At 38.0% G+C, this 24,341-nt stretch overlaps 1 protein-coding gene across 3 annotated transcripts in view; it reads right to left on the bottom strand.

The window, feature by feature from the left end:
* gapvd1 (GTPase activating protein and VPS9 domains 1) overlaps nt 1-24,341 on the bottom strand; it is a 47,903-nt gene that overhangs the window by 11,462 nt on the left and 12,100 nt on the right. The window contains exons 3-18 of one of the 3 annotated variants that reach the window (XM_015400098.1): nt 23,601-23,868; nt 22,950-23,522; nt 22,778-22,861; nt 21,443-21,577; nt 20,108-20,300; nt 19,523-19,603; nt 15,096-15,250; nt 14,621-14,750; nt 14,300-14,425; nt 13,989-14,162; nt 10,593-10,730; nt 9,117-9,251; nt 8,371-8,490; nt 6,891-6,968; nt 5,598-5,944; nt 1,526-1,613 (exon numbers count right to left, since the gene is read on the bottom strand). In XM_015400098.1, the coding sequence (XP_015255584.1) occupies nt 1,526-1,613; nt 5,598-5,944; nt 6,891-6,968; nt 8,371-8,490; nt 9,117-9,251; nt 10,593-10,730; nt 13,989-14,162; nt 14,300-14,425; nt 14,621-14,750; nt 15,096-15,250; nt 19,523-19,603; nt 20,108-20,300; nt 21,443-21,577; nt 22,778-22,861; nt 22,950-23,522; nt 23,601-23,868 (2,825 nt within the window). Of the gene's footprint in view, nt 1-1,525; nt 1,614-5,597; nt 5,945-6,890; nt 6,969-8,370; nt 8,491-9,116; nt 9,252-10,592; nt 10,731-13,988; nt 14,163-14,299; nt 14,426-14,620; nt 14,751-15,095; nt 15,254-19,522; nt 19,604-20,107; nt 20,301-21,442; nt 21,578-22,777; nt 22,862-22,949; nt 23,523-23,600; nt 23,869-24,341 lie in introns of all 3 variants that reach the window. The other 2 variants (XM_015400101.1, XM_015400100.1) reach the window with 2 other exon arrangements.

Raw genomic sequence — 24,341 nt, 5'->3', positions numbered from 1 at the left:
GAAGCCATGATCTAATACATGATCTAAATTTTATACCATTGAATTGTAAAGCCCACAATTAAATAACTACATTTCCTATAAAATAATTTAAAAAAAAAATTTTTTTTTCAAATGATGAATTTAATGAATGTTATTTCCAAAAACAGATCCATTTAAAAATATATGTTGGAACCCTGGTTTAGAGGAACTCTAAAAGGTGAAAAAAAAAAAAAGGTGAAAAGACCGAAAAAACAGTCTTACTCTTTGATTCTCTCCTAAAAAAAAACAAAAAACAAAAACTACCATTTAAAATAACTAAAAGGCCAAAATTACATCTCATCCATGCCAATCATAGAGGTATGTAAACCCAAATAAAACTGTAGCGATATTTTTTTTTAAATGAGTAAAAAATAAGAAGCAAAGCCGAAAAATGTGTGCACTTTAATGTAAACATGAAGAATTAGACCTTTTGGTTGGAGCACAAAGGTCCACTATGACTTCGAAATCATTTCATTAAAGGTAAATATACCTGCCAATGGTCATTTAGTTAAGAAGGACCTGCATGAAATACAAGAGCTACAGAGCCTCCTCTGAGGCAACAAAAAGAAAACATGCTTTAGGAGTACAATGAATGACACTAGCAAAAACAAGAGGGGGGAGGGAAGGGATGAAACCAGATGCAAAGGAAGGAGCATGACTGCGTGAACTCAGCCTACACCATGTCACATCACAGCTCTACGGCTCTAAAGCGACATCTACAAAGCAGCGTGGCACGCAGCTGCCAGCAGAGCAGCTAGCACGGTGACGTTACCTGGGACATCACTCTCAGCCGTCCAATACAGCACTGTGAGGAACACAACAGACAAGGTTGGCCTTTCAAGCACACGCTGCCACTCTGCGGGACTACAGACTGAGCCTCAACATGCAGAGCGTCTCTGGTGTTACGTTCAACTTATACTTATCCATTCCTTTTTTCTTTAAAGGAAAACATGACCCTACAGAGTATGAAGCAGGTTTTTGCAGGTAGACGTTTGAGAAATGGTTATAGATTAGAACAGCAACAAAAGATGTCTCATCTATCAGCGCTGACAACAGAGAGGTCTATCTAATGACCATTAGCTGCTGGCTGACAGCACAGCTGGGAGGGCTACAACCATACCATCTACACAGCTAAAGCTTCTCTGGAGACTGATCAGCTTTGAAAAGTCAATATAAATCTGCAGCTGAGAGACCTGCGAGAAAAACAACCCGACATGTCTCTGCGGTAACTTCCAACAACATGAAACATTATTTTCCAAATGGACTTCCATCAGCGATGGAGCAGAGATCACACATAATCATTGTTTCTCCTGTTATAAATTGGCTTTGCTTTGCTCTTTAAAGTGGGATTTCTTTTCCTGTCAGTAGTTATTTGGAGAACTTAATCCCCATATCAAAACATAAAACAAGTGCTGCAATCATAAAACAAGCTTCTATAAAAAAAAGGAACAAAATTTATTGTTCAATTTTAGCAAATAAGAATGGATTAAGTCAGCTGTTTGCTTACCTTTGGGAATGGCTGAGACGAAACGTTTCTTCCACCACGGTCTGTTGCGATCAGATTTTTCATCGTCGCTGTCTTTTCTGTCCTCCACCTTAAAAAAGAAGTTTGCACATCAAAATGGGGGATGAGGAGGTAGAGTCTTTAAAGGGATGGCAGGGGTTGACGTTAAGGATTTTTACCACTTGCCCTTTGGGCAAGTGACTTTCACGTTTCATTTGCCCATAAACAACTTTTACTTGCCCTGTATAATGTTTGATAAATATAGTTCCTAATATTCATTTTTGTATATATATCAATGAAACATGTTGTTTTTTAAATGTTTTTTTGTAATTCAGTAAGTTTCCAGGTCCCTGGTGTGTATCTGCATGCGTCAGATAATGAACTCAAGCCTACATTACTGTGTTAACATGCTTTTCAACCCTTCCTGCTCATTCTTTTCAAACTAAACTTTGCTTGGGAAAAATATAAATTGTAATATTAAAAAATGTTAAAAATCTAAAAAAATCTAAAAAAAAAAAACTTGATAGGTTAAAAACGTACACTACTACTACTCACCAATTTAACATGTTTAGCTCTATAACATTTAAATGCACCGCTCCAATGTCTAAGAGAAAAAAATGTAATGAACATTTTTTAACGTATGACCTGCATCACTGTACAGAAGACTGCCATATGATAGAAATATTTACACTGTGTGCATACAATTATTATTATTATTTTCCTAATCCCTGACTGATCATTTTTAATCTAGCATGTATTATAGTATAGATTAAATTCATCATCCAGCTGCTGCTCTGCAGAATTCTCTCCCCAAGAGCTGAATCACGCCATCTAGCGGAAAATCACGCGGCTTTATCAAATCACGAGAGAATGTGTACAAAACAACGAAATTGGCACCGGCAACGCTTGTGTGTCGTTTTCAGCGAATTTCTGTGATTTTAAAATAATTTTGAGTGATAAATAATTTTTTTTTTACGATCATTGCACTTGCCCGGCGGGCAAATGCAATGAAATTTGTACTCTCCCAACAATAAAAAGTACTTGCCCCGGGCGATTGGACAATGGTTAACATCAAGCCCTGGACGGTTTAAAACATGAGCCCTTCTTATAGATGTAAAGAACTACAACTTTTTAGAAATATCTTACGTTTTTTCAGTTAAAAAAGGTAGCAATGATCGAGGACAAGAGATGACTGTCGCTCAGGTTGAAAAAATGTTTTGGAAATCATTTAGTTTTTGAACAGCGCTAATTTGTTTGAAGGGGTTTTGTGGGCTTCAGGTCCTCTCATATTGAGTGCACCTGTGTGTGACTGTGAGACACCTAAAAATCCACATTTTTAAGGCTTCCTATGGGGTCATACCTTTACCTTTAAACACAGTTTGACTTTCAGTAAGTAAAGAAATCAATCACACTTGAAAATCTGAAGACTGTATAATCAAAACTAATTCAGTTTCTCCAAAATCATTGTTTAAGCACTGCAAGGTTTAATGCAAAGAAACTAAAACCTGAAGGGACATGGCAGCTGGTCTCAGTGTGATTTTTTTTTTAAGGGCACAAATTCTTACATCGCCCTCACGGCCACAGATTTTGCTTTACAGTGACCATTGTTGATCAGTTTGTAGACCAAACTGATCAACAATCTTTGATAAAATGTTTTAGCAATAGCTCTTGGTTTTATAGTTTTCTGTCAAATCGATCCCAATCATCTAAAAGGCACAGAACTCTGAGGCTCTTTAACATGGAATATCAGTGAGATTGGAGCAGAAATGTACATCCTACTTTTTAATCATCATCCTAACCATTTTTCTCCATCACATACAGATATGAAATTAAAGCTAATCAAGGCCAAGGGACGACTGTTGCTCAGAGTGAAGCGCTGATTTGTTTGGAAGGGTTTGTTGGCTATAAAATGTCTCTGAACAGGAAACAATGACTTCACCTTGGACCTTCCATCTTTCTCCATATGAATTTTGTTTTACTTGAACCCTGTTTTAGGATTAGGGTCGGTCTTTGGTCTACATTAGGCCTTTTATTCATTAATGTTCTCTGACAAACCTAATTTCTTCACAGAACAGCTGGATTTATACTGAGGTTGAATTATTTAAACAGTCCCTTAATTATTAACTAATTAATTGACTTCTGAAGATAATTGGTTACAGCAAATTCTATTTAAGGGCATAAAAGAGGTGAGGACACAAAAAACCAACATATCTTTTAAAATTGTATCAGGAAATAATCTTTTTTTTAACTATATCTTTATTTATGCAAATCTGTTTTAAGTAATGTTATTATGTAAAATAAGCAACATGATAAAAGTATTTTTGCAGACCTTTTACCAGAGATATGGGTGCATCTGAAATAATTTGAATAATGTGAAAAGTAGAATTCATATTGTTTTGATCCATAGAGTTATGTAGTCTGATTTTTTTTTGTGTTAGTTTTGATATTAGGAAGAAAACCTAAAATCCAGCGTCTCAGAAAATGTAAATATTGGAAACTTTAAATCAGGTAAGTCAGGTGTCCTGAACCTTTGAATAGGTCTCAAGGCTAATTTATACTCAGAAACCAGGTCGTGCGTCACAGTGAACTAGCTAGAAGCTAGAAGAGCGAGGTGCACAAGAACGCTGGGACCCTTTTTCCACCTGGATCCCTGCTCTTTTTCGCCATCATATCCTTCCGTTGTCACACAAACTCGCCCCCCAATTCCTCACCACCTCAACCGTATCTAGACCCAAAGCTAGTTCCTGATTGTCCCTCTTGCGTTGTGGCATGGATTAACATAGCGCAGACCACGCTTTAATATCAGGCATAAATCAAATCAAAATATCTGCGACAAGCTCACTGCAACACACTGCTACGGGAGGATAACCAGCCCTTCAGTCTGGTTCAGTAGGCTGTATATTTATGGTCAAGACTTCAAACATTACAGCTGACAGTTATTGACCCGTCACAAGATAGGTAAACCACAAAAGGTCATTGCTTAAACAGCTGCAGTGCTGTATTCAATCATATTGATAGAAAGTTGAGTGGAAGGAAAAAGTGTGGATCAGCCAAAGGGTGACCACAGCCTTGACAGGATTATCAAAAACATTCATTGCAGAATGTTTGGGATCTTCACAGGGTGTGTGGGCGGAGGTCAGAATCAGAGCATCAAGAACCGCTACATGCAGACGAATACTCTACATGGGATATATATGTTGCAATTCTCAAGTCAAGCTTCATCAGACAACATCCACATCAAACAACAGCAGATGCTTCTTCTATGAGCTGATGAGAAGAACTGGACTATCCATCAGTGCTCCAGAGATTACATTTACATTTGGAGAAAAAGATTCCCAACTCATTGATGATTTATGGTGCCATGTGATCATTCGTGTTGGTCCACTGTGCTTTTGGGCATCTAGCATCTTGAGCTTCCTTCTGCTGAATATGGAGATTCTGATTTGATTTTCTTGGCCTCTGCTCCCACTGCTAAAAGTACCAAAGACTGTTTCAATGACCAGGGTGTTACTTGATAGGCCAGCTGATTGCCATGTCCTTTGGAGAATAGATTATTGACAAGAGGAAGATAAGAGTCCAAACCTAATAATAAAGATTACCCAAAGGCAGCTTGCAAAGCAATTTTTGAAGGTGGAACGGGATAATTTATGCAAAAGGAGGCAAAACCAGCTCCACTGATTTTTCTGTTAAGAAAATCTTTTTACATTTACTTAAAAATTTTAAAACATTTTTGGATTATATTTTTTGTAAGAACCAAATTCATATCAAAGGAGGACATAAAGTGTTTCACTCCAACTGTAATATATCTCCATTGATATTTGTTTATATTTATTGTATTCAGAGTCAAAAACCATTTTAAGGATATTTATATTTTATGTAGATCTACCTCTATAATCTGTTCATTTTACAGTCTAAATAACCAACTTAATTTAATTTTAATTTATCTTTTAAGAATGTTAAATAAATGAAGAAAAAAGTTAAGATTTTTAACAAGAAAAAAACATGTCTGCGTTATCAGCATTAAAATGCAGCTTATATCTCTGACTAGATAGAACACAACCGCTGAAGTTTTTACCTCTCCTTTCAGGGAGTCTTTGCTTGGCGATGACGATGGTCCTGAGGCGAAAGCCCCGGGAGGGTCACGCTCTTCGACCGCTACCCGCCTGTTGAGGCCGGGGTCGCTCGTGGGCCGTCGACCCGGGCACACGATGTCAGAACTGCGACTGCGGACCAGTCTGTCAGGGAAGGAATGGCGCTGCTTTGACTGCTCCAGCTCAGACTGGGCCAAGTATTGGGCCGTGCAAATGGAGTGCCGCACATCCGGCCCCATGGCACTGGCTTCAGGGATGGGAGGATCTGGGGGAGGGTGAGTGGGCCTGGCGTAGTGCACCTTGGGCCTGACTATTGTCCCTGTGGAAGAACCTGAATCAATAAGGAAAGGAATTAGGAAATGCGAAAAAATGTAACAAACAGCAATTTTCCAAGTAATCAACTAGCTTCCTTAAGACTTCTGCAGACGCACATTAGGTTTATAAAACATAATATTTCCCACCCAAAAACAGAGACTTATAACGTTTTTGAAAGACAATTGAAAACCTAATCAGCAGAAAAAAATACTCCTTATGTGTGGGAGAGAGCTAAAGAGAGATGTTGGTGGGAGATAAGCCCTGGGTGGAGGTAGGCCACCTGTTCCAAGGGTAGACTCTCTCCTGAAAAGCTTCCAATGGCAGCCTTGTGCCATAAGCACAGTGGGACGAGGGGACAGTGCCAAACAGCCTGGGGTGAGGTCTCTCAACCTGTCATCCCCTCACCTTGCCATAGAGACACAGAAACCATCATTCCTCTCACACAAAAATAAATAAAATTAAAAAAAGCAACAACCAAGCCTGTGAATTTAGGGTGGTGAAAAAAAAAAGAACTGTAAATTTACAGTCATTTTTACTATTTTTCAAGGCTGCATTTTAAAAAAGATGAAATTGTCCAGAGAGCTGTTTCCAAACGAAATTTCTTTTTGTTTTTACACTTGTGTAAACAAATGGCAAATAAAATCTGTCTAAGTCTAAGATACAGCGTTATTCAGATTTAGCTCTGCATTCCCAATTATTTGGTTCTTACCAAGATAAGAAAAACATATTTAGGGTCACATTATTTTTCTTTTTTTAAAACTATTTCCAATTTTTAGTCTTCAATATGTTTATTTCTAGATTTAAAAATCTAAAATCAAGAAATCTTGTCAAGGAAAATGATCTTTCTGCACCGATGGATGATTTCGCTTTCTTTGAGTAGCTTTTCCCTGTGATTTTAGTCATTTCTTCTTGATTTTATGCACCCCCTTTTTTACAATGCGAGTTCCAACGGAACATGTTACCTTCACCGGAGGAGAGCGGATCGAACATGGCGAGCAACGAATCGGCCTGTGAAGGTGGAGATGTCAGCTGGTGGGCTCCTACAGATGCATGAGAGAATGAAGAAAATATTCAACTGGAATTTTTCAGACAGATAAAAAAGAGAAAGTGTAAAAGTTGAAATCACAGGGATTCCTCAATCAAGACCATGCTGATAAAATCTGCAGGCAATTCGAATAACCCTATATACCATATTAAAGGCATTTAATATATACCGTATATTATACTAAAAATGTATACCAGGATTAAAGGCATTTCTTTTTAACCTTTAGTCTGAAAAAAAATCAACTGCTATCACACTGGGTTTTACTAATCGTTTAAATCAGAGCAAATTATTACAGATGAAGGAAGCTATCGATTAATAAATGAAACTTAAGTTAACCAATCCTATCAATCCAGCAACAATTAATTGATACGCGGCTATTTTCTTACAAACCTGAATTTTCTCTTGTATCAAGAGGATCTTTATTTCTAGGGCTAAATATTTCTTTAAACACAAAACACAAAGTAAAAATATGTATATTTTAACTATTTATTGGGCCAGCAGTCAGTGAATCAAATACCGACTAAATAAGCAATGAAATGTTTTCTTATACATCAATAAACTAGACCTATTTAAAAGATCAAACAAAACATAAAAATACCTTAATGAAAAAAAAGATATATGTGAAACGATTATGATTTCTACAACATTAAAAAAAATCCCTTCTTAGTTGACTGTATCAAATAATCAGATGGATGTACTTTAATCTAATAAAACATCAATTGACAAGTAATCCTAAATAGATTATTTAAATTCCCAACCAAGACCTGGCATTGGCCTTCTACATTAGCAACCATTATTAACATGACAAAATTGAACAACAGTTTATGTCCCACAGACTTTCCAAAAAGCAGCCCATATTTTTAAAACCAAAATGTTCAACAAAGGTTGAAAAACTGTTGTTAAAGGTTTAGCCTTCCTGTTATCAGCTAAAACTCATATTCTCTATTGAAGCAGCAGCCTAAAAGAACAGCAGATTAATCTCCACAGAAAATGAAAGCCGGGTTTGTGCTTCCTTTTGTGTTTTAAGCATCTATCTGATCCTAAAGGTTGGCAATTTTTGTGACAACTTCAGTGACACCTTTTACACTGAAGAGTGTTGCTGTTAATTTGACCCATTAGTGCACAGAATAAAAATCTAATTGGATTTAGGGGTTGCTCAGCAGGCATTTTTTATTTTTTATAATCAGATTCTTATTGGATCGCTAATCACCATGAGTCTGTCCACTTTGTTTGAAAAAAAATACATTATAAATGTACTGAAATGCAAGTATAAGTTCTGAATAAACAAACATAGAGCAGATAGAAATAATTTAATAGTGTTGAAGTTAAAAAGATCTGCCTAATGTGGATTTGACCACACAATTAAAAGAGACAGGTGAGAAGTAAAGTTGTCCTACCATGACCCGACTCCTCGCCATCAGGACTGGTCACGGAGTCCTTCCCGCCGAAATCTGAGCTGCACTCGGACCGCAGGTCCTCGATCTTGTTTGGGATGTCTTCTGAGGTCGCACTGATACCTGTAGCACACGGTGAGGACAAAAGCAAACTCAATATCACCTCTGCAGATAGATGTTTAAACTTGGCAGTAGTCAAATGAAAACTGCATGTGCAGTGGTTTTAAAAACAAAAGAGGAGATTTTTTTCTCTTTTAGACTTTGCTGTATTGTTTCTCTCTCAGGTGGGAACCCAGTGGGAACTTTAAATTGGTAGCGTAAGCTCCCATGGGTTAAGGGAAAGACACGGATAAGAATGATCATCAGAAGTGGGCTATCCATCGGCGGGATCCTGTGGGACTTTCCTCCCGTGAGCTGAGCCAGGAATGTCACCGCTGGCTTCTTAATCTAGAATACTGCTACATGTACCTCCAAACTGCATGTCCACCTGAGCCCACGGACAAGACAACCGGCATTAACCTTTGTGTCATTTGGAAAAATTTACACTGATGCAACTACACAGGTTAACTACCCTCCCGGCAACATGACCGCTCTAAACACAAAGAAACAGAGACAGAGTGGGTGTTTTTTTTTTCTCTACACTAACACAAGAAAGTTCGATTAATGGCTATCTAAAGTACAAAAAAAAAAGCATGGGCAAAAGGAGAAGCAACTATTTGTTTTGCATTTGTTTCCTCCAAGATTTTTACCTGAGACAACACTGAGGCCTGGTGTACTGGGTCTCGAGCTGACTTCTCTGACCTCTGTGTCATCTGAGGTGCTGCCGACCCCAGAGCAGCTCTCCAGCTCCTGCAGGCGTTCCTCCTGCTTCAGGTCTTGAGCTTCTGCAAAAAATAAAAGAAAAAACACTTCATAAAAACTTTTTTTTTATTCTTTTCCCTCAGCTCCTGAGCCCTGCCAATCAACTGGCTACAAAAAGGCTCATATATTTTCCCTTGTTTGCACTAAAGACAAAAAAGAAGCTTTAAAAACAACTAAACTTTTTCAACATAACCCATATGTCAAGCTAACGACGACAAGCAACTAAAATACAGAAATAAAGAGCTTGATGCATTACTTTGACAGCAACAATTAGCCGATCGACCCCATGAACGCTCCAGCCCCACTATACTCACAAATGAGCATTTATAAAATCTACTTCTTTGTTATGACTTCAAGAGTAGCATAAAAACACACATAAAATAACACAACAAAGCCTACATCATTATTAGCCTTATAAGTACCAATCTAAACAATCAAGTCAGTGCATTCAGTGCCTTGTCTACCCTGCAGTGCTGTTGGGTCCAAGCCAGAGGCTTTATTCTAGCAGCGCTGCTCGTTTGCATGCTCGTTAGTAATAATACGTTGCTGAAGTGCTCTTTAGAGTGTAGTTTTCTGCTGCCTAGCCATGAAACAAGCACTGCGCTCGAACGGAGCGCGATTTCACACCATTATTGAGCAGAACAGGGGCAGCAAATGGAACAAAAAAAGCAATCAAGACACTCATGCATGTCATTTTTGTTTCAGTGCACATATTGAAATAGTGTAGTGCTTTAATTAACACATGCCTAAGCTTTTCAATGAAACACTAAAGACTGTTAATAAAACTAAAGACTTTCAGAAAGTATTTGTACTTAAACTTAGAAGATGGGCACTACAACTCTAATTGGTAAAAGATAAGAACAGATGTATGGTTTACAAGGATGCAAGGAAACTGTGTCGAGTGCTGATATTAAAGAAAGAAAATTCACAAAGTGGTCTCAAAGCAGCAGCTTGGCAGGTCTGTCCACTTAAAGAACTGACAGCCTATAGGCTGACTGTAAACCGAGGACAGCTGCTGTCCTTGTGCTTCCCTCCCCGCTGCTGTCACAGGTGCAAGCACACCTGGTGGTCCCTCTAAGGAAACCCTTAGCTGCCTTTTACTGGCACAAGCAGATCTGCCCTGAAAGACAAGCAAGTGCACAGAAATATGATGACAGATGCACACATACGTTGCTGGTGTGGAATGTAGTGGAAACCACACCTGGTGTTCCTCCTCACCACCCCCACTGCTCTAAAGCATCAATATGCAGACACGCGTGTTCAAACGCACATCTGAGGCTGTCATGTACTCCAAGCACAACAAACGACACTAAAACCACTTCCAAACATGTCGGCAGAGGGAGAGTCGACCTTCCTTTCCCCACCTGAGTCACTGGGAAGGACCTCCACACTCCAGGCTTCGCTTGTGGTCTCTGAGATGGTGGAGCCGTAGGGGTCCAAGAGAACTGAACTGGAGCCAGGAAGGCACAGCAGGCTGCCGAGCATGTTCTCCGCTGCTGCCCCTGAGAGCACGAGACAAACGGTTAACGTCCTTAAACAGCATGGAGCAGCTCTAATGTCAGAGAAAAGGCTGAGGCAGCAAAAAGCTGCAGCAGTGGCTTGATAATACAGACAAATTTAAACTTAGAGCAATAAGTGCAAACATGTAAATTGTTAAAAGGCATATACAGATGTTAAGAGGGCAGTTAGCACTGAAAAAAGCTTTGAAACTTAGTTTGGTGAAAAATTTGTGAATTTAGGCCAGGGTTTGACTTCGTGTGGACGTGGCCATAATTAACAGGTTAATACATGTATACAAGGAGGAAAGGAACCCATGTTGATGAAATGATTATTAGAATGGTGACTCTCGACTGTTTCTAAGATTCAAGAGCTGGAAAGAGGGATCTTTGACTATTTCTAATGGCAGAATCCCTGTTTTTTTCCAGTTTTAGATCATTTATTAGATGAAAGAACCTCTTCAGTTTCCTGGCAGAGCGGACCATCAGCAAGGATTATCCGATATACTTTTTTTTTTTTTACCTCTTTTTGCCCTCTCATTGGGGACATTAACTATGGCTCCTTGTCCAGCCTGTTGCTAATGAGAAATGGTTTCTTTGTCAGTTTGTATTTACATCTCCATGAGTGAGAGTGACACAAATTAGCAAATAAAGATTAAGAGACAACGATAACCTGAAAACACTGACATGTGAGGTAGGAGGTGTGTCAGTCATATCTGTTTTAAAGGACTGGCAAGGAGGTACCAATTCTGTTCTTAAGGCTTTTTATAGACCCTTCTCAAAAGTTATGTTGCATTTTTGTGGGCGGGGCTTAGTTGGAGGCAGAAAGACTATGATGTTACTGTGAGACAAAGGGTCTTTACTTTACTTTGGCCCCAAAAATTTCTTTGCACATGGTAAACAGTTCCAGGTTCCAGATTTTAGCTATCATGCAATCACTTAAAGAGATACTTTTAAACTCAACAGCATAATTGTTCCAACTTTAGCAAACCAAATTCATAAAACACGAGATACACACACAAACACACTAAAAGGTCATGTGCATTTCATACTGGGACACCACTGGATGCACCACTGTGCCAAGGGTCAGGGGTTAATAGGAACATCTCCTCCCAAGATGGCCTCTGGGGCCACGACTCGGAGCTGCTGATTAAGTGCAGCATAATTCACAACCAAATTACTGCTTCATTTGTCCTCCAAGAAAGTCCCTCTACCTTCATTCTGTGAGCCATGACTTAACAAGGCGGAAAAATGCAGAAGAGGGAGGGGGGGACAGGGCAGGTGTGAGTGGAAGTCAGTGTCCACAGCTTGTAACCAAGAAGTCAACGTGTGGTGGGTGGGCTCCCTGGTTAGAGAAGCTTCCCCATCGTGGACCAAGCATACACACTGTGGGCACATCAACATGCCAGCACCCAGGCAACAGTGTGTGCTGCTTTTGGCAGCGGCAGGCCTCTGCTGACAGTGGGAGCGCTCCAACCCGCTGTCCATGTTTACAGTCTTCAAGGTAGGGTGCAGAGTACTTGTCTTTCAGGTGGATGATTAAATGAGTGGCACAACAAGAAGTGAAACAATTAGAATTTCTGCCTCATTATCATGGTAATCTTATCAGAGGGATAATGAGGTATTAATGGATATTTAATGTGCATCTCATAACCCAATCCCTCGGAGAAAACACATAAGGAAATCGCTGTAAATTCACTTAATGATGGAAAAGTCCCCCAACGCCATATTCCGAAGAATGAAAAATGGTGGATGCAAATGAGAAGGAACCAAGGTCAATAAGACTGTGGGGACTGAGTGAATGTCAGCGAGGAGAGGGGGAGAGAAACAAGCTGGGGAAAGATACAGTGAGGGTCTCCGCCCGTCTCACACAGGCTCAAAGAGCCTTCCTGCTCACTGTACTGTAAATAAACTTCTTTTAAGCTAATTTAAAATATTAGTTCCTCACATTTTGGCCTAAAAGAATGAATTAAAAACACAACACTCAGGAAATACTCTACAAGTGACAATCATTGAATAGAGTTAATATTGAGGTCAGAGGGGTAAATAAGTTGGCATAAAAAGAAATCTAAAAACAAATCATCGATACATCTTATTTTTAAAAATATATTAGGTTATTTTCCTTAAGAAGTAACTTGTTTAAAGAAAGTTAAATCCATTGAATGCTTTGAAATGAACTGTGGATCATTGTTGTAAAGGACAAACACACATTATATATAGGAACAAAAAGCTTTCACGCATCTAAAATTTGAATACTATTGAAAATTAAGGCAAATTCTTCATTTTTCAATACAGACTTAGCCATTAAAGGGTTTAATATTTTTTAAATAGATTATAACAGAACTAACTATTTCTGTTTATTTGTTCATAGTTATGAATTTATGTCAAATAAATAATAGTCAACATAATTTAGAAGATTACAGATGGAAGTAAATATATGTCTTAGATAACTATTATTGTCAATTATATACACAGAGTGTATATAATATGAAATTTAATTTATTACAGCTCTGACATTGCCATTGGTGCAAAAAAAATGCATTGATATAGAAGTTCAGAGCATTAAATATATATGGTGCAATTATGCAGTGTTTTGGTTTGGTGTCGTCAGTTTGATGCAGAGTCTACGGCGATTGTAGTTTTAAAAAGTCCAGAGTTCCAGAGAAGCTTAGATTGCCAGTCTTTTAAGATATTTCCAGCTGTTTTTATTGGGAACATGTCAACAATACCTGGTGTTATGATCTTGGTATCACTAATCAGCCAGGAAGCTCAGGTCTGTTAAGTGGCAACAATGTAGATGAGCTAAAGGCCGTTATTAAAGAAATGTGGGATTGCTTTAGACTGGGGCTTCAGGCTGCTTTGATGCTGTGCACTGATACAGTAATTCAGCCAGAGTCCGTACAAAGTACTGATTTGGTATATCATGCTGTGTAGACAAGATTCTGTAAATTTGCCGTCATCATCCCACTTGACAGAAGTCAAATACTCGAATTAGATAGCTAATAAAGATCAATAAAATCCAAGGTTTTTTATGAAATGAATATATTTATCTTCTACCTGTGTTTGCACGGGGCTACGATGCATAAAAAAGTACTCTTGGATGCTATTTCACCCAAATACCACAAGGTGATGACATTTCTCTCATGTCCTTAAACAAAGATGGTCTGTTCTGCAAACAAATGACTAGTGGATGTTCATTAATTACCTTTTTTCCCCGACTACAGAGTGCAAGTCTAAATGAGAAACACAAAAAAGCTTCTGCACCTGCTATTTCCTGCAGTCGATCTTCATCCGTATTTGGGTCAAAGTCGCTTCCAAGGACGTCGGTGCTCCAGGTCTCACTGACCGTCTCAGAGATGTCCCGGTCATCCGTCAGACCCATCATATCTCTGAGCTCAAACTTGCGCAGTTTGTCATCCAGGTTGTCCTGAGTGGTAGCTGAAGGAGACAAACCGTCAGTGAACCAGACTGAGCCATCTTATTTTATCTTCTTTGTTTGGGGTATTTGTATCCTGAATATAAAGATACATGTATTATATAAATAATAAACGACATTCAGAGATACAGGTAAATACCCTGTTCGTGCTCCAACAGCTGCAGTGCTTCTACCCCGTTGCTCCCTGATGGTCCAGCTCCCGACTCAGAGACAGACTCTCCCTCCAGGTCCAGAGAGGAAACTGAGTTGGAGCGATTGGACGGTCCTTAGATTTAAACGGATGAATAAATATCAGTGAGTCAGCAGGAGGATAATACACAGACCTTTTTTACCAAACTGGATGCTGCTTTATCGTTTTTTTTGTTTTGTTTTTTTTATTGATACTTAAATATTTTAAGTTACTTTACAAAGTTGCTAAGTAGACGTGCTTTAACTGTTTGCCATCAGGCTGCAGACTGACCCTCTGAGATTCCCTCCAAGTTGTCGCTGCACAGTGAGAAGCGAAGGGTTTTGTCTGGTTTGCCGTGCAGCTTGGTATCATCAGCAAGGCCGTCCCCCTGGGGCCCATCAGCCATCTGCAAGTTCAAAACCTGCAGAGCAGTGGAGAGATAAACAGACAGCTTATAGAAACCAGCACTGAGCTCTTGCCTAGGCATGAGTCATTCTGATTAGGGGGGTTACTCAATTCAACACTCTTCAAATTTCATTTAAAGGACAAAATTAGTTTTCCACAAGACATAGCTTTTCTTTTCCCTTTCTGCCTGCCTTGTTTTCATAGCGTATAACATCGCCAGACACATATGGAGGAATGTAGAATGCCTAGTGGAGACTGTAAAAGGTCTCACTCCCCTTTAGTGACAGGAAATAATATTGGGCTGAATTTATCACATCATCATCTCCTCTGCAAATGAGTGCATTAATTCAAGTCCCATTACCTCATTCTCTGACATCATCCCAGGGACAGTTTGAGGACCAGTTCCGAGTGAAATTACTAGCACCTCCTCTGGCATCAGCTCTTGCAGGGACTCCTGGGAGCTGGCCTCTGCCTCCCCCTCCTGGGCGATGTTGGTACGGCTACGGCTGCGAGCAGCTGCTGGGTTAAAGTTTGCAAAGGAAAGAACCTTGATTTCTTTATTTCAGAAATATCAAACTAAAAGGTTAGAAAATTAGAAGAAGCAAACTATGCTCTGGTAGTAATGGTATTTCTATAAATGGATATGGTTTTCACCTTTAATAAAGAAGTTAGTAATAAAAATAATAAGTAACTGAACACTGTTAGGCATGGGTCGGTTAACAGTATAAAGCTAAACTAAGATTCGAAAAAATAAGGGTGTCAAATGCTTCAACCAATCACAAGTCTAGAAAAATTTTGGAGTTTTCTCCAACCGAAGTAAAGTGAAATGCACTGCTGCCAATGGCACAGCAGCTGCTGCACACTGCCTGTCAGCTTCCAAATATTTTAAGCCACAGGTAGTCATGGTTTGTAAACTAAAGAGCCCCCACCCATTAGTCTTAATGGATTTATGTTTATGCCAAAGCAACACCAGGCAAGTCATGACCTGCATCCTTATTAAAAGCCCACAGCAGACTGGCTACCCAAGCAGACAGCTCAACTAATCAGTCAGCAAATCTCAGCTAGTTAACAATAGAGCTGAAAATAGGTAGAACATTTGATCTAACAATAAAATCTCAATAGAAATCTCTAGTTCAAACTGCTTTTTAGATTTCTGACTAAAAACTAAAACAAGAAAATATGTCAAATTTAACATAACTGTACAGTAATAACTGTGCAGCATTGAGTTTGAAGCATCTATATATTAAGATTTTATATATTGTTGAGAACATAAGTGCCATCAGAAAGGAAATTTGAATTGCCCAGAGTAAATCTAAATATGCAAAATTCAAAACTAAATGTATTTGATCAATTAACAAATCCACTAAATTGAAACGGTATTTAATCACCTAAAACTGAACAAAAAATATATCTGATCATTTGAAACCCAAACTAATTGTCTTGGAAAATGTATTACCGGTATGTCTGATTAAAGATGGAGTTTGACTATTTTCACTTTCATTTGTGGAATTTAACCTAAATTCTAAAATACAGTTTTTATTTTGTGCCACATAACTTGGAAAAACTAGACTAATTCAACACAGATTCACATCACATCTGTTGTGGCATCACCCATCTTCTATAAAGCTGATTATGAGGCCGAGGGAAAGCGGCTGCATAAGCTGATCAGGAAGGCCAGCTTTGTGCGTTATCACAGATCCTTCTTCCCAGCAGCTGTAATACTCTGTAATCATCACTGTTCCAAACAACCTCAGTAAGTTGTTACATTCATGCTGATTTTTGCACAGTTTCTGTCCTAGGCAGTTAAATAAAATACTGCTGTCATTGTTGCACATCTCTGGTGTTGCTATTTTTTCCACATATTTTCCTAATTCTGTCACTTATTGTGTTCTCTTTATACACTTTTAGGTTCCAAATGTATGTGACCACTTTTGCTATTATCGTTTGCTGCTGCAGTAACATCACAATTTCCCCACTGTTGGGATATAATAATAAAGGGATTTTCTATTCTATTCTACTCTATCACATCATATGCCTTGCAGCAAAACTCTCAGGTTTGTATTAAATGTATTATCTAAATAGGAAGCGTCAAATAAACAAATTTGCATGTCTCCGTCTACACAGACTGATACGGATTATCTTATCCGGTGATATATATTAAATGGTTCCTACTTTAGCACGGCACGTGAGTTTGTCATAGGCTCCTGCAGTATGGAAACTTAAAATTTTAAGCTAACAGCAACAAGTAGCATAGCTGTAACATTTAGCAAATTATTTGTTTACCTGACACTTTAATACAAACCTGAGCAATTAGCTTCTGGTCACTAGACACAATGCGGGGGCATTGCTAGCTCCTGCGCTCTTGACTTTTTCAGATTAAATGCAGCTGCATATCTTCATTAAATGCACAAAATCAGTTTGTGTCTGATTACTCTGGTTTTTCACAAGAAACAGTATTTGTGGATAAAAAAAAATAAAAAATTTAGAATTTAAAACTGAAAGTGAAATTGGTCAAACTGAATTTTCAATGCAATAAAACACATTTGAAAGAAAATTGGCTCCTTTTCAAATGATTTAATACAGTATAAACTCAGTGAACTTTAAATCAATGCATTTAATTTTCAAATTTTGCATATATAGATTTAGTCTGGCATCTGATGGCACAAGTTTCTGTCCATAATTATATGACACCATGAAACTGATCATTTTCACCTTAGGTTAACATACCAGGAGAGTGACCCACCGCTCCATGCCTAGCGTGTATTGCGTCAAAGAAGCAGGTCATTTGCTTGGCTGCTTTAATGCAGATGTGAACAAAAGCTCATGCTTTGCTTGTTATGTGCTCCCAGGATATAAAGGAAAAGCTAACAAATCTGTTTTTATGCCTCACTGTGTTCCAGTGCAAGTTATTCCTAAATTGTAGTTAAGTTAATAAAACTCCAGGAATTCAAATTTGTTTTCCAAGAAATAAGTCATTTCAGCAGCTTCTTGTTAGTACCTGAAATATACAGAAAAAAATGTATTATGCTTAATTATAATTAAGAAACCAATAAAGCTAAACTGAAAATATTTTTAATTCAATGCCCCCAGGTTTTCTTTATCTCACTGATGTTCTTTTAACTGTTCTTGGGGGCAAGATCAACAGGAATCCTCTTCCAGCATCAGTTACCACAGATTTAGTGATAGTTAATATTTTATTTGTGCTCCGACTGCAGACAACCACACTGAAGTTAGTAGTAACATCCGGACTTAGAAAGATCCACAAACATCTGCTATAAGACTAACAAAAACGCAATCTGATGTGACATTATATACATCTCCCTAGGAGAGGATTACTAATTCAAATTTTCAAGAACTACTGTGAATATCAAAACACAATTAGAACAATGCAGGATATAACGGCTTTTATTTATCTGTATATCCACTGTTGGTCATTTTTAAAGTCCTCAGTATCGGCCAGATAAGTAAAACTGGACCGATATTATTAACAGATAGTATTTATTGTGTATATGGGTTTTTTTTTTATTTTATTTGTTATTGTGGTATTTGCAGCTCAGGTTAATTGGGGTTTAACTGAAGCAGAGAAGCAATGTCAGCACTGCGGTTGGTGTTTCATGGTTTCCAGAGTGTAGGGAAGGATATCAGCAAATATCAGTTATCGGCTATAATGGCAATATCGATACAAGATATCAGCCTGGATGTTAATATCCATGCATCTGTAAGGTTTCAGTAAGGTTTATTTTATAGGGATTCTTAGTAGTGATACTTTTGTCAAAGAAATTTTTTCTCCACCATGCCTGCATTTTTTCACCTCTAAATAACTTTGGTCAAACTAAAGCATATATTATTCAAAAACATTCAGTGTTATATTATAGTCATGAAAAATGTACTTTTAGACTTTTTATAAACATTAGCCAGCATTCTCGTTTATTATGGAGGCCTCTGTATCATTACCTTAAATCTGAGAAATGAAACAATAATGTTGAAGTCTAATCTTTCTACACTATTTACGATAAGTGTAGGTTTTGTAAATTAACTTATTTTACACTAAACATAAAAATCGGAGATGCATGGATGAGATTTTGCCTCTATTGGAGCTTGACTTGCTATTTCTTTAGGAATATGAAATAAAACAGGACAAAAGAATACTGCATGTTATTTGATAGGGAACGTTGGATTGACTTAGATTATAAAGTGGCAAGTCTATTACAACAGAAGTATAATGGCGTATTTATCTTTATCTACAAAAAAGTGAACGTTAGTGTATGTATTGTGCCTTAAGTTCATGGAAATTTAGAGGAACTTGTAGTTTTGATGAATTATGAGGCCTGCCATCAAGGATTAGAGCAGATACAGAAAGAAAAGTGGCTGACTCTGATCACTAAATAGCTATCTCTATTTTCTTTTTTCAAACAACTAAAACATAAATGTAATTCTATCCTACAGAACAGAAGTGGGAGCATTATTTTTTGTCTCTACCTGGTAATGAATAGCCAAAATCTGATGAATGACGGAGCAAAAAAAAAAAAAGAAGAGAAGTGGGACAAGGTCAGTGAAAAATATTAAAAATTAACTTTATAATGATAAAAGCTCTGTGGAAGGCGAAGCAGGAAGCCTGTGAGCACATGGACAACAGCAGTTCTACGCAATAGAAAGCATGGTGGTTACTGTGCAGCTTGGAGAGCACACTAGTGCTTTGTGAGAAGATGAACACGTAGGCTGGGTGAGACAACACATACGGCTAGCTAGACGCTCTGCAGCTCTAAGTTAACCCGACGGGCTACCCACCAAAAGGGGTTACTAATGGAATGTGAGCAGAGAGAGTGGTGGATGAGGGGTCCCAGGATGTTATAGCAGCTAAATGTTGTCCTGGTCATTCGTGGCAGCACAAGAGGGGAAGAAAAGGACAAAGTAGGGAGTTGGAGAAAGAAGAAACAGAATATCTCAGAATCCAGTGCTCTTCAAATACCAACTTATATCCAACATATCAATAATAGAACCAAAACAAAGTACTTTACTTCTATCTATGAGTGCCTCTAAGGGAGTTAATGTTTTTTTTCTATCCAGTCTAATTAAAATAGTTCATTTATATTTGGTAATTTAATTGGTTGTCATTTCTGTAATTGAACCTCAATCCAGGGCGAGCTAATTATCCCTGTAACAAGCTGAGAAGTAGCTCATTAGCTACAATAAAACACAGGTTTTCACCACCAAACAGCTTCTTTGTTATGCTCGGTGTGCATTTCTAGACATATTTTTGCACAGGATATCCGAAATTTACAAGATGCCACATATTATAAAGCAGGTCAGATAATGAAACCTAAAAATCTGCAAAGAAAGCAGACATGGGTGGAGAATGCAGTATAGCGGTACCTATGGGTAATCTGTTCTTCTTATTGGCAGGGGTTGTAGCTGGGGAAAGCTGAGGGGTGTTGGAGGGGGTCAGCTCCAAACTGTTGCTCTTCACGGGTCGGGAGTGTGGAACGTTAGCTAGCAGGGTCTCCAGGGCCATGTGCTCCTCCTCTCGAAGATGGTCTCCTGCCATCACGCTCCGAACAAAGTCCACCTACGATACAAACAGAAGACAGTTCTCTCTTTTTAGACTAAAATAATGAGGAAAACAGAACAAAGTCATTATATAAATATAAGTATTTATCATTATTTTTTTTAATTATTATTTACAATACATCATAATAATACGTTTCTATATTTCCAGTTTACCTTATCATGTTAATGTTTTACATCTTAACTAATATTTAATAAATTATAAAAACATGTCACAATGAGGCTCACTGGATTTAAACAGAAAAATTAAAATGTTTGAAACATCTGTATTTTTTATAGTCTATATTATGTTTCACTTAATTGAATTATTGATGTAAATAAACTTTTCTGTAGTATATTAACTTAATAAAGACTTTAGGTTTACTTCTTTAAGGTTCAAGCCTAATTGTTGAGAACTTTTCAGACTGTAGCAAGTTTTATTTCTTTACAATTTGGATTTAATAATAGCTGAACTGATACTACCGGTAAATTTATTTCATAACCTTTGACAAAAATACAATTCAATTCATTTTTTTTGTTCTATTACCTTTAGATGAATGATAAATGGAAAAAAAAAAAGTTCAATATGTGACTGGAAAATATAGTAAACTGTAAACACGAACGGTTTACTCACTCCTGTTCTTTTTAAATTCCACAATTGAATGATTTTTTATTTTTTATTTATTCTAAATCTAAAATGTGTGGATTTGACTACATCGGAGTCCCAAATATTTGCTTTATTTTACAAAAAAGGATAATTCTGAGAGGCAGAATTCATAAAAATAAATTGTAAAAAAAAACAAATGTCGACAAGAATGATTAAAAGATCACAGGATATTATGAAATTAAAACTATCAACACTTTGGAAAACCTAAATGAAAGATAAAAATTCAAAGATTAAGGACAGAAATAAAATAGATTTATATGCAAAAAGCAGCTTAATATTTAAAATATAAATATTTTACAATTTAGACAATATAATTAGCAATGCATTTATTTTTCCATGTTTCCTTTTTTTTTTTACTTTTTAAAACCTGGAAAAAGATTGGAGAAAAGGTACACAACCTGCCTCGGGCCAATAAGTCACTTTGCCATTTTAAAGAAATCCCATCAAATAGTTACCAATAAAAATGTTGTTTTTAAAAAAGCTTAAATCAAACCTACCAGTGCAAGCAGCTGACTATGAGTAATGTAGACCGCCGTTCTGCTGAGACCTTCGAGAGGGTTCATGGAGGACATGGGTGGCGTCTCAACGGCTCGTCCTCCAATCACCACATCCAGAAAAGCAGCAACACAACTCTGGAAAGAGAGAAAAGGGCGAAAAAAAAAACAAGTTAGACTGAAGGCTGGTAAACATTGGCCCTAAAATAGATGTTAAATATTTAGGGTTTCTTTCCTTCACCTGACAAGAGTTTCAATCAAACACAACAAAAAATAAATAAATAAATAATATAATTTGCAGGAACAAAAAAATCACTGAATGAAAATCATGATAAACATCAAAGTATCCTGGTAGAGGTTAAGACTTACAGCAATTTCACCTGATTGGTGGAACTTAATGGACACACCTTCCGCCTTAATCATTAAAGTGTGAGTTTGGTTTTCAGAAAGCAGCTTAGAACCATGAAAAAAGGTTATAAGCGTATTATTCGATATTAATCTTTAAAAAAAAGATATATACTAATGTACAGCTATGGTGCGTAGAGACAAGTCAGCCGAGACACTGTAGTCTAATATATTTATGGAGATATGTTCAATGTTTAGAATAATAAAGTAAACTAAATGTTTAAGAACTTGATTTTTATGCACATTAAGAGACTTCAACTGGGTATAAAACAGCAATACTGTTAAAAAAATATATTTCTAAGAAACTTATCATAAAGGAAGTACAATTTCTGAAAAAAGGAGTCATGGTTCACGACAAACCAAAAAAAACAAAAAAACAAAAAACGTCTTTCAATATGTAGATGAAAAAGAAAAAACATGAATTAGAGTTGCTTATCGGAAGTGGATCAAGTCTTTATTTTCAGACATAATAAACAAATCCCAGAAGCATTTAGCCTTGGCCTTCAGAAAAAAAGGCTCCCAGTTTAGGAATGCTGTCACTAAATCTGTAGATTTCTCCACCATCGCCTCAAGTCTCCTCACTGTCTTAGCAGCTAATGCATGCCGAACACACCCGCCCACATCACATCCCCTTAGCCTATCAGAGACAGGTAAGCACCCATCTAATTTCTGCACTGAAGGCGCCTTCTGAAAAGTCGCTTTGACTTGAAGTAACACTGCAAGTTAGACTGCAAGTAACATAAAGGTGTTACTGCTATGCGAAAATGACTCAGATGACTTTTGCTAACGCCGTTATTGTGTAACAGTGATCATAATGGCTCTTAAAGCAGTCCCAATGTATGGTGGGAATGAACATAGCAAAGCAGAATTCAAAGTTCAACCTTAATGGACACATTCAAATTGATTAGTTGAAAACAAGTTGTTAATAACCACCTTATCAAACTTTGACAAACTGCTCTTCCGTCTGGGGTCTGAATCGTCATCGGCCATGGCCAGCTGCTGTAGAAGCTGCCCCACCTGCACAGGAACAAAAATAGAGCATGAGGTCGTTGATCAGTGGGCTGAATGTGTGAAAATGTGCAGCTGGAATCCGTTGGTTCATTACCTGCATCAGGTTGAAACGAGCCACTTCATTGATGGGTGCATCGGAGATGATGCCATACTGCTCTGGGTTAACGATAGCCGGGCAAATGAAACAGGTCAGCAGGAGGTCGGTGCACATGGTGCGCACCTCGCCCACTTCAAGACGCTCCACACACGACAGAGTTTTGTACATTTGGGACACGATCCAGCGTAGGCTGTGAGGAAAGCAGTAGGTGTTCTGCTTAAGGTAACCGATGAACTTGTTGACCAGAGCTACCAGCTTGGCTTCGTTAGCCTCCACAGCTGCCTGAACTCTTTGCTTGTATTCCTCGGAGCCTTTCTCCCCGAAGCGTTCCTGCTGAGCTGGAGTGAGGCGCTCCGTCACCTTAGCCGGGTCGGTTTCCAAGTGATCTTCATCCTCCACCAACAGCTGCATTATGGCTTCATGAAGGGTAGCCGTGAGGAAGAGCTTGGCCGAGTACAGGCCCTCGGAGAAGAGTTTGAAAAGGATGCTGAAGGCACAGGTTCCACGTCGGAGAAGACGGCGAGGGTTGTCGCTCTCCTTCAGCTCAAATTCTACCAAATATCTTAACACCTACGGAGAAAAAAAAAAACATTAGACACCCTCTTGTTTTCAATGCCTTTCAAGCTGTTTTTATTTCTAACTTCTGACCTGCAGCAGGTAGCTCTCGTCCTCCTGCATGATACAGTTGCCGTAAAGTGAGGTGAAGACGTTATAGATGACGCCCTGGGTGTGTTCCTGGTTAAGTTTTTCTCCTGCCACCAGGCAGGAAGCAACAAGTCTGGGATTTTCCCGAAATCTGGCCAAGAACTCGCCGTAGATCGTTTCCTGGAAACCCAGAGTCTTGTATCCATCGATGAACTGTGTATCTTCCAGCATTTTGGCATGTTGGCAGCACTCAGCCGGGGAGGCCTCCACACTAGAGAGCATTTTTCAGAAACAATCTGCATCTTAAAAAACTGTATTTTGTTCCAAAAGCCATTTTACTTTCAGCTTTCCTCTATTACAGTGAGTAGACCAACATTGTTGACTTTTTTTTAATCATAAATGCGATTAATTTGTGGCTTTTAAAAGTCAACTTAGATGATTTCTAAACACAAAAACCTTGTTTTTAAAACCCTGTTGAAAAGGTTTGGATTTATTGATCTTCATAGAATCAAATAAGAGATAACATTTTGTTTGATTTGGTTACTGATTCTCCAGCAGTTGAAAGAAAACTCACAAACCTTTTCATAAACATTCTTCTGACATATTTTTGGTGCTGGATATTTGATCACTCTTGGCTTTTGATAAAGTTACGACTGCAATAACTATCATTGCTACCTTAATACATCTACTTCTAAGTCCCTGTTATGGTATTTTAAGTGTTTATGGGACGACTGAGGGGTCACT

The sequence above is a fragment of the Cyprinodon variegatus genome, unplaced genomic scaffold (genome assembly GCF_000732505.1).
Source record: "Cyprinodon variegatus isolate N-32 unplaced genomic scaffold, C_variegatus-1.0 Scaffold1070, whole genome shotgun sequence".
Taxonomy (NCBI): Eukaryota; Metazoa; Chordata; class Actinopteri; order Cyprinodontiformes; family Cyprinodontidae; genus Cyprinodon; species Cyprinodon variegatus.
The sequence above is the reverse complement of the archived record's forward strand: the minus strand, read 5'-3'. Positions and strand labels throughout refer to the sequence as shown.